This window comes from Melospiza georgiana, chromosome 26, assembly GCF_028018845.1.
Source record: "Melospiza georgiana isolate bMelGeo1 chromosome 26, bMelGeo1.pri, whole genome shotgun sequence".
Classification (NCBI taxonomy): Eukaryota; Metazoa; Chordata; class Aves; order Passeriformes; family Passerellidae; genus Melospiza; species Melospiza georgiana.
Window position 1 is genome coordinate 3,136,028 of NC_080455.1, and position 15,456 is coordinate 3,151,483.

Consider the following 15,456-nt stretch of genomic DNA (forward strand, 5'->3'; position numbering starts at 1 on the left):
GCTGGAATTCCCCTCCCCTGCCCACTTCCACCTGAGTTTCAGAGCTGGGAGAACAGATCAGTGTCTCTGGGGTACAGAGACACTGCAGACACAAGTCAGGACAACCCCTGGGTCAGGCCCCAAGGCCTTGGAACCCAGCACAGAGATTGGATCAGCCTGGACGTGGCACAGGGAGAGCAGGAGGAACCCAAGCAACCCCCAGGAGCCGTGCCAGGAGCACACACCCACGGGCTCCCAGCTCCCCAGCACAATCCCCAAGGAGCCCAAACAGCCAGGGTTTGTTTTGCTGATGGGAAGGTTCTGACGAAGGTGCAGTCACGAGACGCTCGGCGGCGGCGTGTGCTGTGTAAATACAACAGAATTTATTGCTTCCATTGCAGAGCACGAGTGGTATTTGTACGAGTGTCCTAACGGCAGGATGAGAAACGAGAGAGTCACGTATGTACAGAGATTCCAGGGAATGCTTTGTAAGGAAGAAGTGGTTGGTTAGTGGTGCAGTTTGGTCACTTACTGGTCCCCAATCCTAGGTAGACCCACTACCTACCAGGGGCACTGCCAAGCTCTCCTTGTGCAAGCAGCGGGTGTACAGCAGATTTTGGTCCCAGATGTGCACAGCTGGATGGGATGGTGATGCTGATGAAGGGGAGAAGGCTCCATACCCCAGCAGGGAGCAGGATGGTCCCAGCAGGGTCAGCGTACCACGAGGGACAGGGAGGGAGGGGATGGAGGAGAATTCCTGGTGCCTGTCCCAGCACCTCCCCTCTGGTGGCTCCCGTGTGGATCTGTGTCCCCACGGGGACAGTGCAGAGCCACAGCAGGGCTGTGTGTGCAGAGCTCAGCTCAGGGCTGGGCTGACACACGAGGGCACATTTCCAGTCCAACAGCAGCAGCCCCAGCTGTGGCAGCCATGGGATGAAGCCCAGTCCCAGCTCACTCAGAGGGAGCACAGGAGAGCCAGGCCTTGGGGACAGGTGGGCACAGAGCAGCTCTGCCCCAGACCCAGAGTCACAGCCAGTGGAAGAGGTGCTGGGGATCCATGTACACCAGTCCTGTTCCCTGCCTCCAGGGGTGGGAAATGTGGATCCCAAGGGAGGCACTGCTTCCATGGCAGCACCAGCCCCATGACACAGCTCTGTATGCAGTGTCTGGCTCAGCTCACTCAGGGCACACAGAGGAGGCAGCTCAGGCAGCTCTTCCCCGCTCCGAGAGCCAACATTCCCATCAAGTGGCCCACAAAATATTTTCTTTCTTTTTTTATAGAAATTACTATAAAAATTAGTTAATCTAGAGCATCTTTAAAAAAATATTCCTGCAGTATCACAGTTTTACATTGAAACTCATTAAAAATATATAATTTCTTCAACAAAACGTCTCTGTTCTCCCCTTGAATCACCTCTCCAGTCTGGGGCTGGGGCTCGGAGTCCTCGAGGAGGTGCCGAGGTGGGAGCAGGAGGGTCTGAGCTCAGTGGCACATCCTGGAGGTCATTTCCTTCTGGGAAAGGCACAGACAACACAAGGGACTGTGAAGGAGGATGCAGGCTCCCAGGTGAGGTTGTAGATAAAACCTCCTTGTTTAGCTGTCAGTATCACTCCTGTTGGGTACTGACAGCTGGGGGTGACCCTGCTGCCCACAGCTCCAGTTTGGGCAGGGCTGTGTTCCCCCCACCATTCCCAGCACATCCCAGTCACATCCTGACTCCCAGGTTCCTGACACTTACACTGCAAGGCCTGAATTTGGACAACCAGCTTTAGAAGGGAATCATGGAATCCTTAAAGGTTGGAAAGACTCCCAAGACCATCAAGTCCAACCATTACCCCACCACTGCTGTGGCACCACTAAACCATGTCCCCAAGTGTCACAGCCACATGTTTTTTCTAGGGATGATGTCTCCAACACTGCCCTGGGCAGACCTTTCCAATGCCTGTCCCACCCCTTCAGTGAAGAAATTTTCCTTTAAATCCAATATAAACCTCCACTGGCACAGCTTGAGAGTTTCCTCCTGTCCTGTCACTGGGACAAGACTGATCCCCCTGGCTGTCCCCTCCTGTCAGGAGTTGTGCAGAGCCACAAGGTCCCCCCTGAGCCTCCTTTTCTCCAGGCTAAGCCATCCCCAGCTCCCTCAGTTGCTCCAGACCCTTCCCCAGCTCTGTTCCCATCTCTGGACATGCCCCAGCCCCTCAATGTCTTTATTGGAGTGAGGGGCCCAAAACTGACCCCAGGATTTGAGGTGGGGCCTCCTGAGAAGGTTCCAGAGCCCTCTGTGACTCCCCCAGCCCTGTGCACAGACCCTGAGAGCCCCCCCAGACACTCACCAGGGGCTCCAGCTCCTTGGTGTCTATGAGATTGAACTCTTTCACAAAGTAGTAAAAGTGCTTGTAGCAGGTGTTCACGTGGGCCTCGGAGCCCATCTGGGTGATCCTGTCGAAGTGGTGGATGTAGACGTGGACAAACACCCGGAAAAGCCTGGACAGAATCTTCTTCACCACTGGGAGGAAGTTCTTGGGGAAGGGAGTACCTTGGGAGGGGAAGAGTGGCCATGAAAAAACTTCAGTCAAATTAAAGCTGCCTGCTTAGGGCTAAAATAAATTGGTAAAATGGACAGATTGATGGAAATTGGTATAATAATAAATTGGTAAAATGGACAGATTGAGGCAAAAGTTCTGTCCCTGGTAATTTCCAGCTCTTGACTCCTTTTCCCCTTCCTTTGGGAAGGGAAACACATTTTTCAAAGCACAGATTTTTTTTAAGTGACAGAGTGATGCACTGCTGTGACTGAAAGCAGAGCCCACATTCCCAGCAGTTGTTTCAGTCAGACAAGAGTTTCTTCTACTCCTGCTTGATGTATTTATATAAACAGTGCAAAACACCAGATACAACCGAGCAACTTCCCAAAGGAAAGGGCTGTTAAGTCCCCACAGTTATTCCTTGTTTTGGTACATCTTTAGCTCTTTGGTTAAAAATTAAAGCTGTTTAGGTTCTCTTTGAAGGCTCCAGGACTGTTTGGCTGGGCCCCTGCAGCAGAGCAGTGTGGCCATGCAGCCTCCATGGGATATCAGGGTGTAAAGTTCACACTGTTTCTGGAGGAACAAGGACGAGTTCAACCCTTTCCTTGCTCTGCCACAGCTGCAGCATTTCAGTCAGCATTGAGGGACCTGGTTAAAGCTGAGCTGAAGACAGAAACAACTCAAAAACCCCAAACCACAACCCTCGTGCTGTCAGCAGCTCGTCCTGCAGCCCAGAACAGAACCAACACCCCCAGTGAGGTCCCCAGAGAGCTGCAGCAGAGCCTGTGCAGCGTGAGAAGAATGGCTGGGGAGGGATTGGTGCTGCAGCTCGCTCAAAACTGGCTGTTTATGGCCCCCTCCCCTCTCTGCCCACTTCACACCAGGTTTAAGCAGCATTTTGGCACAGTGGAGGATCCCTGTGGATGCTCAAGTGGCAGATGTGCCCCAAATAGGGACCAACTGCATCCCATCAGAGCTCCAAAGGGAAAAACACCAGGGCAGGAGGGAGGGAGGGAGCTCTGCTGCACCTCATCTCCTCCATCCCAGGAGACAGAAGCTCTGCATAGGCTCAGTTGTATTTACCTGATAACTTAGAGACTAAATTCTTCCATCTTCATCACAAAATAAAACCCAGCAATCTCTGTCCCAAAGCTGCCTTTGGATATGGAGATTGAGGTGTCTTAGGCCAAATTCCTGGCAGTAGATGAAACGTGGCCCTTCCCTCCAGGCCTGTGCCAGCATCCCACCCCTCAGCAGGGGCAGAGGCAGCCTCTAATAACAGAGGGGGTGATTATGGCAGGTGACACCATCACCAGGTGACACAGAGCTGTGCCTCAGAGCTGGGCTGGCCAGCAGCTCCCAGAGAGCATCCTGCATCCAGCATGAGCCACTCAGAGACTGACTGAGTGCTCCAAGGGCAGCCTCCTGTTTCACTGGAAGTACTGAGGTACGGATACTCGAGGTATCTGTGATCCCAGTGGGATCTGGGTATTCCAGCACTGCAGAAGAGCTCACTGCACATTGGAAACAGCTCTGCTGTGCTGCAGCATCTCCTGGAACAGCAACGGGACTCCACAAGAAGGATCCACACCCCTCCTGTTTCACTGGAAGTATTGAAGTATGGATACTTGAGGTATCTGTGATCCCAGTGGGATCTGGGTATTCCAGCACTGCAGAAGAGCTCACTGCACACTGGAAACAGCTCTGCTGTGCTGCAGCATCTCCTGGAACAGCAACAGGACTCCACAAGAAGGCTCCACAGCCCTCCCTCCCTCCAGCCCCAGCTGGGACCCCAACTCACCGACGTTGGTGGGGAAGATGTCCTCGTTGTTGATCTGCACCTCGATCCAGTCCATGAGCAGGTTCATGTACTGGGGCGCCGACAGGGCCGTGGGTTTGCGGTACTTGTGCTCGTCCTGCCACCTGTACTCGTACTTGGGCCCCCCCGACATGACGGGGCAGGACTGCTCCGTGCAATAGTCACTGATGGTGCCGTAGATGAGGTTGATGCGGTTGAAGAAGTCCACGACGTGCACGGCCACCCAGTCGTTCTGCTCCTCGCCCGGCGGCAGCTGCACGGCCACCTTCAAGTCCAGGCCGGCGTTGAGCGAGGCCTGGGCCTTCTTGTGCAGCTCGAAGCGCTGAGTGCCCGGCTCGAACTTGCGCTTGGGCCGGAAGGTTTTGTCCTTGTTGAACACTTGCTTCAGAGCGTGCGACATTTTCCTCCTCTGGTGTGTCCTGCAGGCCCGCAGCGGTGACGGCCTCTGATCTTCACAGGAACCTCCCTCTGCTCATCTGGTCCTGATCTGCAACACAGCACAGAAGGGCAGCGATTAGGAGCAGCTTTCTCCACAGGAAACCTCGTGTAAATCCCATAGGAAGAGATCTGGGATGCCATCTGGGCCCTCGCCCCACATCTGAGAAGGGGGGGAGCCCACGGCAGCTTTCCATCCTCCCCCTTCCCTTCATTCCCAGCTGGAGGGGTGGCCTGGGCTGGACAGAGTCACCGCCTGAGCTGTTCCATGTGGGAATGAGGGAACAGCCCCACAGCCACGGGATGGGGCTGCCACTCACCCTGACAGTGCCACATCTGCACCCCAAGGCTTAGAAATGCCACCACCTGCTTGGCTGCCATGCACTGACAAAGAAGGGTAAAATCAGCAGGTTTCACCCAGATCCCATTTTCCCTCTGCATCCCCCCTTTGGAACAAGGCCAGGCCAGGTCATGCCAGCCCACAAGACAGCTCAGAGCTGCTGCCAGACAGCCCCCACCAAGCCACTGAAAGTGAGAGACAGGAACCAAGGGGTGGAGGGCAAAGAGAAGAAGAAGTCACAGCTCAGGCACCCGGAAAGCAAATATCCTGAAATAACACCAGCCCTGAGAGCAGCCACAGCCTCTTCTGCAGGTGCACACAGACCATAAACATATTTCCCACTTCAGTTTAGCTGTGTTTACAAGTTGAAAACTGGAAGATGAGGGGAAGCTCATCTTCCTCTTCCAGACTGTAGAAAATCAGCTTTAAGGGTGAGACACAAGTTGAGATCTGAAGGGATGCTGACAAGAAACACATCTCTGTTTATCTGTAGCTAATTATACCTCCTTTGTTCCCACATCCAGCCCCTCACAGAATTTGTGCCAGGCTGCTCTTTGATGAAAGCTTATGGCAGAAAGCTTTGTGTACCAAAAATATTATTTTACATGTGCTGGACAGAGAAATGAATAAAGTAATAGAAATTAAGCTGATGCCTTAAATAGCATAAATAAGTTTCCATAATTTCATAAGCAAGGAGGCAAAAAAAACCCCTTTCCCCAAACAGAATCTACTTAGATTTACACGAGGCCTCAGATTGACATGAGTGTTGCTCCAATAGGTAAACAGTGTCCTCCAATGCTGGCAAGCACATCCCAAACTCAAGGTCATGACTACCATGGCTGCAATCGAGCCCATCTCCAACAGATGCTGCAGTGCTAATCAGCAGTTCTTCTCTGAAGAAAGATTAAAAAGCTTTAAAGCCAAGGCCTCTTGTTTCCTTATTTAATTACAGTGAGGAAGAAACCCCAAACCACTCCAGTTCACCTCACTAAGAACAGGCTCAACATTTCCTGCGGGAATGGGCTCAGTAACCTCTTCCATGCAGGAGCTGAGAGATCCAAACCCCAACATGGGCTGTGATGTGTTGGGAGAAACCCTAAAAGCAATTTAATGTGGGCTGAGAGGTGAATCCAGAGCAGATATGTCATCATGGAATGGTTTAGATTGGAAGGAACCTCAAAGAACATCCAGCTGCCATGGGCAGGGACACCTTTGGTGGGCAGGGACACCTTTGGTGTGCAGGGACACCCTCCACTAGATCAGGCTGCTCCAAGCCCCATCCAACCCGGCCTCCTGCTGCCAAAACAGCTGCTGTGACCCCGTGAGCCACCTCAGGGGAGGCAAACCCAGCACAGCCCCCTGGCAGATGTGTCCTTTGGAGCGTGATCCAGCCCCAGACGTGGCAGAGGAAGCAGTGAAGGGTGTGGGGAGACAGCTGAGCAGGGCTGGTTAGCAGGAGCTGTGTCACAGCCTGGCCACATCCTGTGGCAGAGCAGGAAGCTCCAGGGACTGCGCCCACCCCCAAACAGAGGCAGGGCCCCCACAGAAGCAGCAATGTGGGCAGCAGGTGCTGAGGCTGCTGCTGCTCCCAGCAGAAACTCCAGGGAAGCTCCTGTGATGAGTTCCCTGTGCTGGAGATGGAGGAAAACACATCCTCTCACACAAGAAACCACAAAGCAGCAGCAGCAGCACCCCCAGCAGTGACTCCATCCCTGCTTCTTTTCTGGAGGATCTGCTCTGCAGGGCTGCCATGGATGTGGATGTAAAACCTCAGGGTGAAAACAAACATCCCCTGGCTTTGGCAACACACATCAAGAAACAAACACCAACCATTTTCCTCATATGAGTGGGATGGAGAGACTTTTCACAGAATTCCAGAATATTCTGAGTGGGAAGGGACCCTCAGGGATGATCAGTGCAGCCCCTGTCCCTGCACAGCCACCCCAACACCCCCACCCTGAGCAGCCCTGGGAGCTCCTGCAGCTCTGGCAGCCTTGGCACCATTCCCTGGGCAGCCTGGGCAGTGCCCAGCAGCCTCGGGGGGCAGAACCTTGCCCTGAGCTCCATGCCAAGGCCTGGCACAGCTGCAGCCCTTGCTGGGCTCCTGTCCCTGTGCCAGAGCAGAGCTCAGCCCCTGCCCCTGTGCCTGCCCTGGGGAGGAGCTGCAGCCCCCGAGGAGCCTCCCCTCAGTCTCCTGGGCTGCAGCTGAACGAGCCAAGTGCCCTCAGCTGCTCCTCAGCCCTTCCCCAGCTCCGTGTCCCTCCTCTGGGCACTCTCCAACAGCTCTGGGTCCTTCTGATCTCGTGGTGCCCAGAGTGCCCCCAGCACTGGAGCTGAGGCTGCCCCAGGGCAGAGCAGAGTGGGACAATCCCTCCCTGGGCCTGGTGCCCCCAGCACAGGGTGGCCCTTGGGGCTGCCAGGACCCAGCAGTGACTCAGATCCAACTTGCACTGACCAGGACCCCCAGGGCCCTTCCCAGGGCGCTGCTCTCCAGCCTCTCATCCCCAGTCTGCCCCTGCACCCAGGGCTGCCCCATCCCAGGGCAGGATCTGACACTTGCTCTTGTCACTTGTCCAGCCCCCATATTGGTCAGGGTCTCTGTGCAGGGCAGGTTACTCGGTGTTGAGGCAGTACTTGTCCTACAAACAAATCCCTGATCCTATGGAGACATCATCCCTGAGAACTGGGGAGCTCAACACAGAGCAATTGTCTCTCAGACGATTCAGCATCTGTGTGAAGCATTAGCAAAATGAGTAGCTGAGACATCAAGCAGATGCAGCCTATTTAATTATGGTCTCTGACTGCAATGAGCTAAAAGAAACATTTAGCTCTAGGAAAAAAATAAAAATAAAGAGGCACAGAGACCAAAGCATCCCTGACATTGCTCAGAGATGATATCATCTGTACAACACCTACTTCCACAGGCAGGAGTCACAGCTGACACCGCCCCCGCACACGAGGGAAAGGAAAGGTTAGAGACAATTGGGAAATGGGACATGCAAAGCACCTGGATGCTATCTGCAAGCTTTAAAGGTGGGGGGAAAAACCACTCCCCCCCTAAACAAACCACCTCAGTACATTTTGTTGCCTCCTCCTTTGAGCCAGCCAAGATCACAGCAGACGTCACTGGTGCTCTGAGAGGACCTTGGCCAGCGCTCAGGATCAGAGCCCTGACCCCCGTGGGCTGCCCAGGGCACAAACACACCTCCAGCTTATCCCAAGGACACGGAGGAGCAGCCCCTGCTGGGCTGGACCTGCCTGCCCAGGGGGCTCAAGGCCTGGCCCTCCCTTCCCCTCCCCTCCCATCCCAAAAGCTCCTTTTCCTCCTTTTCTCTGACTCCCTGCTTGTGCAGCTCCAGTGCTGGGCTGGTTTTGCTGCCAGGGCTGTTGCCATTCCTCCTCCTCCCTCACCAGGATCACGAGGAGCTGCCTTGGTCTAACAGCAGGCTCTGGGCAGAGGAAGGAAGCCCAGGCAGCAGCTTCCCAACTCTTGGTCACTTGCAAAAGCAGCTGAGAGTCTGGAAAAGGGAAGAGTCAGCTCCTCCAAAACACCAGGAAACTGCCTCCCCCTGCACCCTGCTGAGCCATCCCGAGGTTTTCCAGGAGCCAGCAGAGTTCCCGACAGAGGCAGAACGGCCCAAAAAGGACTCCAGGAGTCCCATGACTGCTCCATCAGTGCCAGCCCCAGCAGCACTCCTTGCTCCCCTCTGCTGCCAACACTGCACAGGGGTTTAACAACAGCCAGGAAAACCAGCAAGGCAGCAGTGAGCAAGCTCCCACCTGTGCTCCTGGCCTCAGCAGTCGCTCCTGCAGAGGGTTCAGCCCTGCTCTGCACTCTCTGTAGCACTGGCAGGCGCTGAGTCCAAGCTTCCTTTTTCAAAAGAAGGGAAGAAACCTCCCTGTTGGTTCCATGGGCGGCACAGCCCGGCGGCTCCGCGGCTGGGGAGGGGTCAGACACGAGGCCGCCTCCCTCTCCCTCCTCCATAACCCCAGCGCTGGGCCGGCCACATCCTGCTGCCTCTGCTGGAACAGCCCTTCAGCACAGCCAGGCAGCTCCTCAGATCAGGGATTGTCCACTTTCCTGTCCGGGAAGCCAGGCTGCTGTCCTAGCATCGCCTGTAACCCTTGGGTGGGCAGCCTGTGACAGCCACTGTGTCCCCAGAGATCCCCAGGAGAGGAGAACCACGATCCTGCTTCCCCTGAGCCATTCCCAGGGCCCTCAATGTCAGGCCAGAGTTCCCAACACAGGACACAACCCCCCCCCGCCCCGACTGATAAAGCAGCCCTGATAAAGGTATTTTGCATGCAATGAGCATTTAAAGTAAAATCTTGAATTTACAGAGGAAAAGCAGCTTCAAATAGGCAGCTTGCACAAAACAGCCAAGAGGGAGCACACGCACATTTTTTCCACAATTCCACCCCCTCCTCCTTTCCCAAATCCCCTCCCATGGCCACTGTGCACCAGCTCAGTGTCTCAGGACAGGACGATCCTGGTTTGCTCCATCAAAGGAGAGATTTCACTCCAGAGAGCAGGGAGCAGAACAATCCTGGCAGCCACACCACACTAATGGCAGCCAGTTCCTGCGCCTCCAGAGCCAGTCTGGCAACAACCCAGGGCTTCTCTTCCTGGGACGAGACTCCCAGCTGCTCTTTCAATGGATCTGTGATAAGAGGAGCAAAGGCTGCCCCGTGCTTACCTCGGGCAGGGCAGGGCAGGGCTCAGAGGGCTCGGGGTGGCTGGAGGCACCTCTGGCCATTCATAACCCCGGCCAGCCGGCACTTCCACGTCAGCCGCTTCCTGTCTGGCACTGCCTCCAGCCTCCCGGCCCCGGGAGCTGCCAATGTTTTCCCAAAATTAATCCTTCCCCTCTGCAGGCTCTGCCTTTCCTCCTGCAGATCACTCCATGCTGCTGCAGCAGAGCTGAGCTGTTCCCTTCGTTGCCTTCCCTGCTCAGCCCCTGCAGCTGAGGCTGCCCAGAAGTTTCTGGAAAAGGAGCAGCTCGACCCAGCCCAGCTGCACCCCCAACCCCACTTCATTCTGCTGCTCTGCACGACAACATCCACGTTTTTCTTTTAGCAGCAGCCTTCGCAAGCAAATCTGAACAGGGCACACTGGAAATGCTGAATTCCCAAGGTTTGGGCAAACAAAGAGCCTTTTGTCTTTCACCAGAGTCAGCTTTAAGAAGGTTCTGCCTGTTGCCAGCCACCCCCAGGCCTCGCTATTCCAATCTGCTGCACAATTTGGAAATTCCCGAGTAAGAAATGGCACAGCTCTCCTGGGACTTCCCACGTCTCCAGGCCCTTCCTGGAAACAGGGTGGCTTAGGGGAAGAGGTTGGTTTAGGAGCAGGACAAGGCTATTTGCATGAGAAAAAAGCATAATAAAAGGCCAAAAATAGTTATTCTGGGCTTTAACTGGCATCTCCTTTGCTCCTGCGAGGCCAAGCATTCCAAAGTTGAGTTAGTTCATGGAATAAAGGGAAAAGCCCTGTTAAATTAAGCAGTATCTGGGATAGCAGAGGACCCACCCGAGGTGAGGGGAGCTCTGGCAGAGCCCACCAAGAGCTGCAGGTGGGAATGCTGCTGCTGCTTGGAGCAGAGCCCAGGTCAGCCAGCAGTGAGACACCAGCATCCATCCCGGGCAGATGGATGAACAGGGAGTTTATTGCTTGGCTCCCAGATCAGGATTGACATTCAGGAGGGATGTCATGGGTGACACTGCTCACACTGCACAGGGATGCTGAGGCAGCGAGTGCTGGGGAGGCTGGAAAACCCAGCCTGGCAAGGGAGAGGGAAGGCAAGAAACCCAAATTTCCAGCGTGGTTTGTCCCCCTGGCCCTTCCTCCCCACAGCCACAGAGGGAGAGAAGCCACAGGAGAAAGTAAGTTCTGCAAAAGGTCCCCTCGTGCTTCCCTGCCCAGAGGGAAAGGTCAGGCAGCAGATGCTGCAATCCCCAACTGCTCCCAGTGACTGCAGGGAGCCCCACGGAGCCCCAGGTGTCACTGACTCAGGGCCAGCCCTGCTGCTCTTACGTGACAGCTGCAGCCACTGCAATGTCAGAGCCCTGCAGAGCTGCTGGAAGGTGTCCACGGAGCCTGCAGGGCTGGGGCTGCGTGTGGAGGCAGAGCTAATCCTCCGTGGCTCTGCAGGGCTGGGCTAAGCCGACAGGCTGGGTCACGACTCCAGCACAGGTTAACTGCACCCACAGGAATTCCCAGGGAAGAGCCAGTGATGGAACAGCAGAAGCAGCTCCCACTTTTCCAGGAGCCTCTTGCTGTCCCCACTACAGGGTGGTGTTTATGAAGTCCCAGCTGAGCTGCTCACCTCTCCCTGTTTGTGCAGGCTCTGTCCTGTCCTCAGTGGACACGGATATTTCTGGCCCCACAGCAGTTCCACTTCCTCGAACTTTGGGATCTGCCCCCACCCAAGTCAAAGCTAACATCAGTTTGGAGCATGAAATTTGCATTAGGATGATAAAAAGACCATGGCACCATTGTAACAGCGGGCTGGGATCCCAGGAAGTGTGGGATCACACCCCAGGGCTGAGCTGGAGCACGAGCTGGCCACACAACCAGCCTTTCCCAGAGCATGGATAATCCCAGGGACAAACATCCCTTTTCCCTATGCTCATGTCACACGTTGGGATGAATGGCAGGATTGTTTCTTGCTGATAGCAGAGGCCCACGAGGCCTCTCCTGCCCTGGCAGGAGATACAGGAATAACTCAACCCCTCAGCACAGCTCCAGGCACAGAACAAGCCCACGGACGTGGAGCTGGAGACCACCTCAGCACCAACCACATCACACAGGCAGAGGAAAGGGAGCAGGAAGCAAAGGCAGCCAGACAACAGCCCCAAGAGAGGCCTGCAGAAAATACAGAGCCTTTCAGAGCAGCCACAGGCCCAGCTCAGCTCCTGCTGCAACCTCAGCCACAGCCTGGGTGGCTCCAGCTCACCTTCTGTCCCATGAGCTCCCTGGAGCAGCACAGGGTGACACATGGCAGTGTCTGCAGCACCACCACGGTGGCCTCGTCTCACTCACTCTGAGCCAGCACCAGCAGCAGCCCTTTGGGAGCTCAGCCAGGTTTTCTGGAGGAAGTCAGAGCTGTCAGATGTGATGGATTGTTTTGCTCTGGCTTTGCCCACTTGCAAATGTTGTTGTTTTGCTGGAGTTTTTTTTTCTGACTTCCACTGCCTCCATCCCTTCCTCTGCCCTCCCTTCTGCAAAAACCCACCCCATTACACCAGGAGCAGAGCAGCAGCACCTCCACCACACCACCAGCTCCAAGGGAAGCAGGCAGCAGAGCAAACCAGGCCCCAGGGACACCTCTGCCTCTGGAAAAAGGAGGATAAAGGTGCAGCCTAAGGTGCACTCTTTATTGACAGCATTAGCTGGTATTACATATTCCTAAAGATAAGCTGATAAACCTCCAGTAAAGCTGGTTCTGGATCCACTTACAGCAGCATTTATGGCTCAAGAATCAGAAGATACTTCCCTGTCTTACTAGAAATTAAAATTCAGAAATTGAAAGCAATTCCCTTCCCAGCCCTGTGGACAGGGCTGGAAAGGTTTTGCAATCTCTGTGCTCTGACCCCAGATACTTTCACCACTCACATGGGACATTTTCTCTTTCATTAAGTGGCCATGGAGATCCCTGGCCCGCACAGAGGAGGAAGTGACCAAGCACAGCAGAGATCTGGAGAGCCCAACCTCCAAAATGGGATTAAATCCCCCCATTCCAGTGTGGGAGAACTTTTCACCCCATCAGCAGAAGGGCCATGTTAGAGGTGGACAAGGAAGCAGCTCCAGAGGCAGCTGAAAGAAGCAGGACAACTTTGCTCAGGATGCTGAGTCTACTCTGAGCTTCCCAAGCCTTGGCCAAGCACAAGGGAGAGCCCATTTCCATCTCTGATGATGGCACAGGTGACAGAACAACAGAGCTGCCAGGTGAGCCAGGCACAGGGAGCCAGCTCCCTGCTCAGCTCCTCGCTACAAACCAACAGCTCCAGGTTGGAAAGAATTCCCACCCTGCTCTCCCTCTTTTTGGGGATTCTGAGGATTCACAAGCTCACCCCAGGTTCACCTCACAGGAAGTGACTAAGACAGAAAGTGAATCTGAAACATGGGAGACACAGTGCAGGGGACAGTGACAAACAGGGAGCTGGAAGTGAGCCTGAGGTTGGGAAAGGAAGCAGAGAGCAAGGACAAAGCCCTGGGGACTGTGATAAACAGGTGGCTGGGGAAGTTTCACATCTCCCAGCAAAATCCCTCCCTGCCATGCAGCTTGGCAGAAGATTTCCAGTCCGGAAAGGGACTTTTAACAAAGGGATGGAAATCTAGAAAGTGTGGCCACTCCAAGCTCTAAGAGGAGGGAATCCTGCCTTTCAGTAGCACTGACACAAAAGCTTTTCCCAAACATCTGTGCTGGACACTGGACAACTCCAGATCCCCTGTCCTTTCCCTCCAGAGGACTTCCTGCCCTTTCCTTTTGCCTGTCCTTCTCACACAGGTTTCTTTGAAGGAGCTGAGCTCACTGTGCCCAGATCAGAGCAGAGGCAGATCTGTAAGATCAGGATTCCTGAGCCTGCAGCAAGAGACAGAAGCAGAGCAAGAGTTTGCTTTCAAGTTCTCCTGACACGTTCTCCCTCATGACAGCTGAGCCGTGGCTCACCATGACCTGAAAAAAATGGAAAATTCCCCATTCCCCGACCAGTTTAGAGACTGAAAGGTTGGCACTTCAGGGCTATGCCTTTAGCTATAGCAGCTAGGCTGCAGAAAGTCGAGAAGGAGAGGTGGGATAAAATAGGGAAGTTGAAAGCTGTAACTCCACAGTTGTGCCACCAACCCCCTTACTCTCTGCGGTATTTTTTTTTTCCTCATTATGAATTTCCCGGTTGCTCATGAATCCTGCAGCAGGTCCGATCCCTCTGAAGGGAGGGGGCTGTGCCCAGCAGCCAGGGGACGTCCCATGCAGGCGGTTTCTCCTCCGGGCCGGGCCAGCACAGGCAGATCCATACCCTGATCCATACCCGGATCCCTGCCCGGATCCGTGCCCCGGTCCCCGCCCTGCCCGCCCGGGGGGCTCCGGGCCCTCCTGAGGGGGCTCAGGCCGGGCCGCGGCCGCCATCGCCCCCGCTCAAGCAAACACAAACAGCTCACGAACGCCCAGAGCGGGGATGCGGTGGCTGCGGCTCAACAGGTCCCGTCCTGTCCCGCCAAGGCCGGGGAGAGCCCGGCCCGGCCCCGCCGGGGGACCGCGGCCACCGGGGCTGAGGGGACACGTGGGCAGGGCTGGGGACACGCGGCCCCCTCCCGGCCCCTTTTCCCCGGAGGCCCCTCCGAGCCCGTCCCGCAGGGCCCTCCGCCCTCACAGCCTCTCCCGTGTCCCCCCACACCCCCGAGCCCCTCACAGCCCCCGCACCTGCCGGACGCGCTCCCTCGCCGGCGGACGCGCACCGCTCCCCGGGCCGCAGCACTCCCTCGCCGCGGGCCGCAGCACGCCCCGCGCGCCCGCCGCGCTCCCGCCGCTCCCGCGCCCTCCCGCGCGCCGCTCGCGGCCGGCGCTACTTCCTCTTAAAGGGGCCGCCCCCGCCTGAGCCGGCCCCGCCCACGGGAGGAGGGGGAAGGGGCGAGGCACAGTGGCTGTAGGGGGGCGCCGTTCTTGTTTTATCGTATTTTAAAAATTTTATTCTAGGTTATTTAACTCTATGTTCTTTTATTCTATTTCAATATTTTATTCTACTCATCAGAATAAGTAGAATAAAATATATTTTACTTTCTTTTATTTTCTTCTATTTTCTTTCATTTTCTATTTTATTTTATTTTCTACTTTACTTTGTATTGTTATCTTTATTTTATTTTCTAGTCTATCTTAATTTTATTTTGTTTTATTTTCTATTTCATCTTTTTATTTTCTCTTTTATTTTTATTCTATTTTAATTTTCTATGTGCATTTCTTTTCAATTTTGTTTTCCTCTGTTTATTTTATTATTTTCTTTAATTCTATTTTCTTCAATTCTATTATTAATACATAATTCTATGTATTTATTTGTGCAACTGTATTTATTTTTTCATTTATTCCATTCCAGTTATATCCCTCTCTTCCCTTTTATTTATTTTCTTCTATTCTGCTTTATTTTATTTTTTAAAAAATTATTTCCCCATTTTATTCTGTTCTCTTTGTTTTCCTTTATTCCCATTTATTCAGTGTTTGTGTTTTTGGGAGCAGGGACAAGGCAGGGGGGTCCAAGAAGGGCATTGGTCCAATGGGGGCAGCTGCAGGGACCTGCCCAGACCTCAACTTTAAGGTCATAAAAAGGAGAAGTGGCCGGAACCAGCCCCTGGTTCAAAGGGAACTGC

At 54.4% G+C, this 15,456-nt stretch overlaps 1 protein-coding gene across 2 annotated transcripts; it reads right to left on the reverse strand.

The window, feature by feature from the left end:
- Positions 1–1,116: 1,116 nt before the first annotated feature.
- Positions 1,117–14,606, reverse strand: MOB3A (MOB kinase activator 3A). Of its 2 annotated transcripts, none has more exons than XM_058040662.1 (4): positions 14,519–14,606; positions 4,307–4,811; positions 2,314–2,516; positions 1,117–1,492 (listed from the first exon to the last, which is right to left on the reverse strand). In XM_058040662.1, the coding sequence occupies exons 2-4, from the start codon at positions 4,722–4,724 to the stop codon at positions 1,463–1,465; spliced, it is 651 nt and encodes a 216-aa protein (XP_057896645.1). In that variant the 5' UTR covers positions 4,725–4,811; positions 14,519–14,606; the 3' UTR covers positions 1,117–1,462. The 2 variants fall into 2 exon arrangements, with proteins under 2 accessions (XP_057896645.1, XP_057896646.1); XM_058040663.1 differs by lacking the exon at positions 14,519–14,606 and adding an exon at positions 9,797–10,087.
- Between the last annotated feature and the right edge of the window lie 850 nt (positions 14,607–15,456).

Bases quoted from the DNA above. Each gene is read 5' to 3' on its own strand.
- MOB3A (XM_058040662.1), bottom strand. From the start codon at position 4,724: ATGTCGCACGCTCTGAAGCAAGTGTTCAACAAGGACAAAACCTTCCGG. The intron at 2,517-4,306 runs GTGAGTTGGGGT...TCCCCTCCCAAG, and splicing joins CATCTTCCCCACCAACGTCG to GTACTCCCTTCCCCAAGAAC. The intron at 1,493-2,313 runs GTGAGTGTCTGG...TGCCTTTCCCAG, and splicing joins CCAAGGAGCTGGAGCCCCTG to AAGGAAATGACCTCCAGGAT.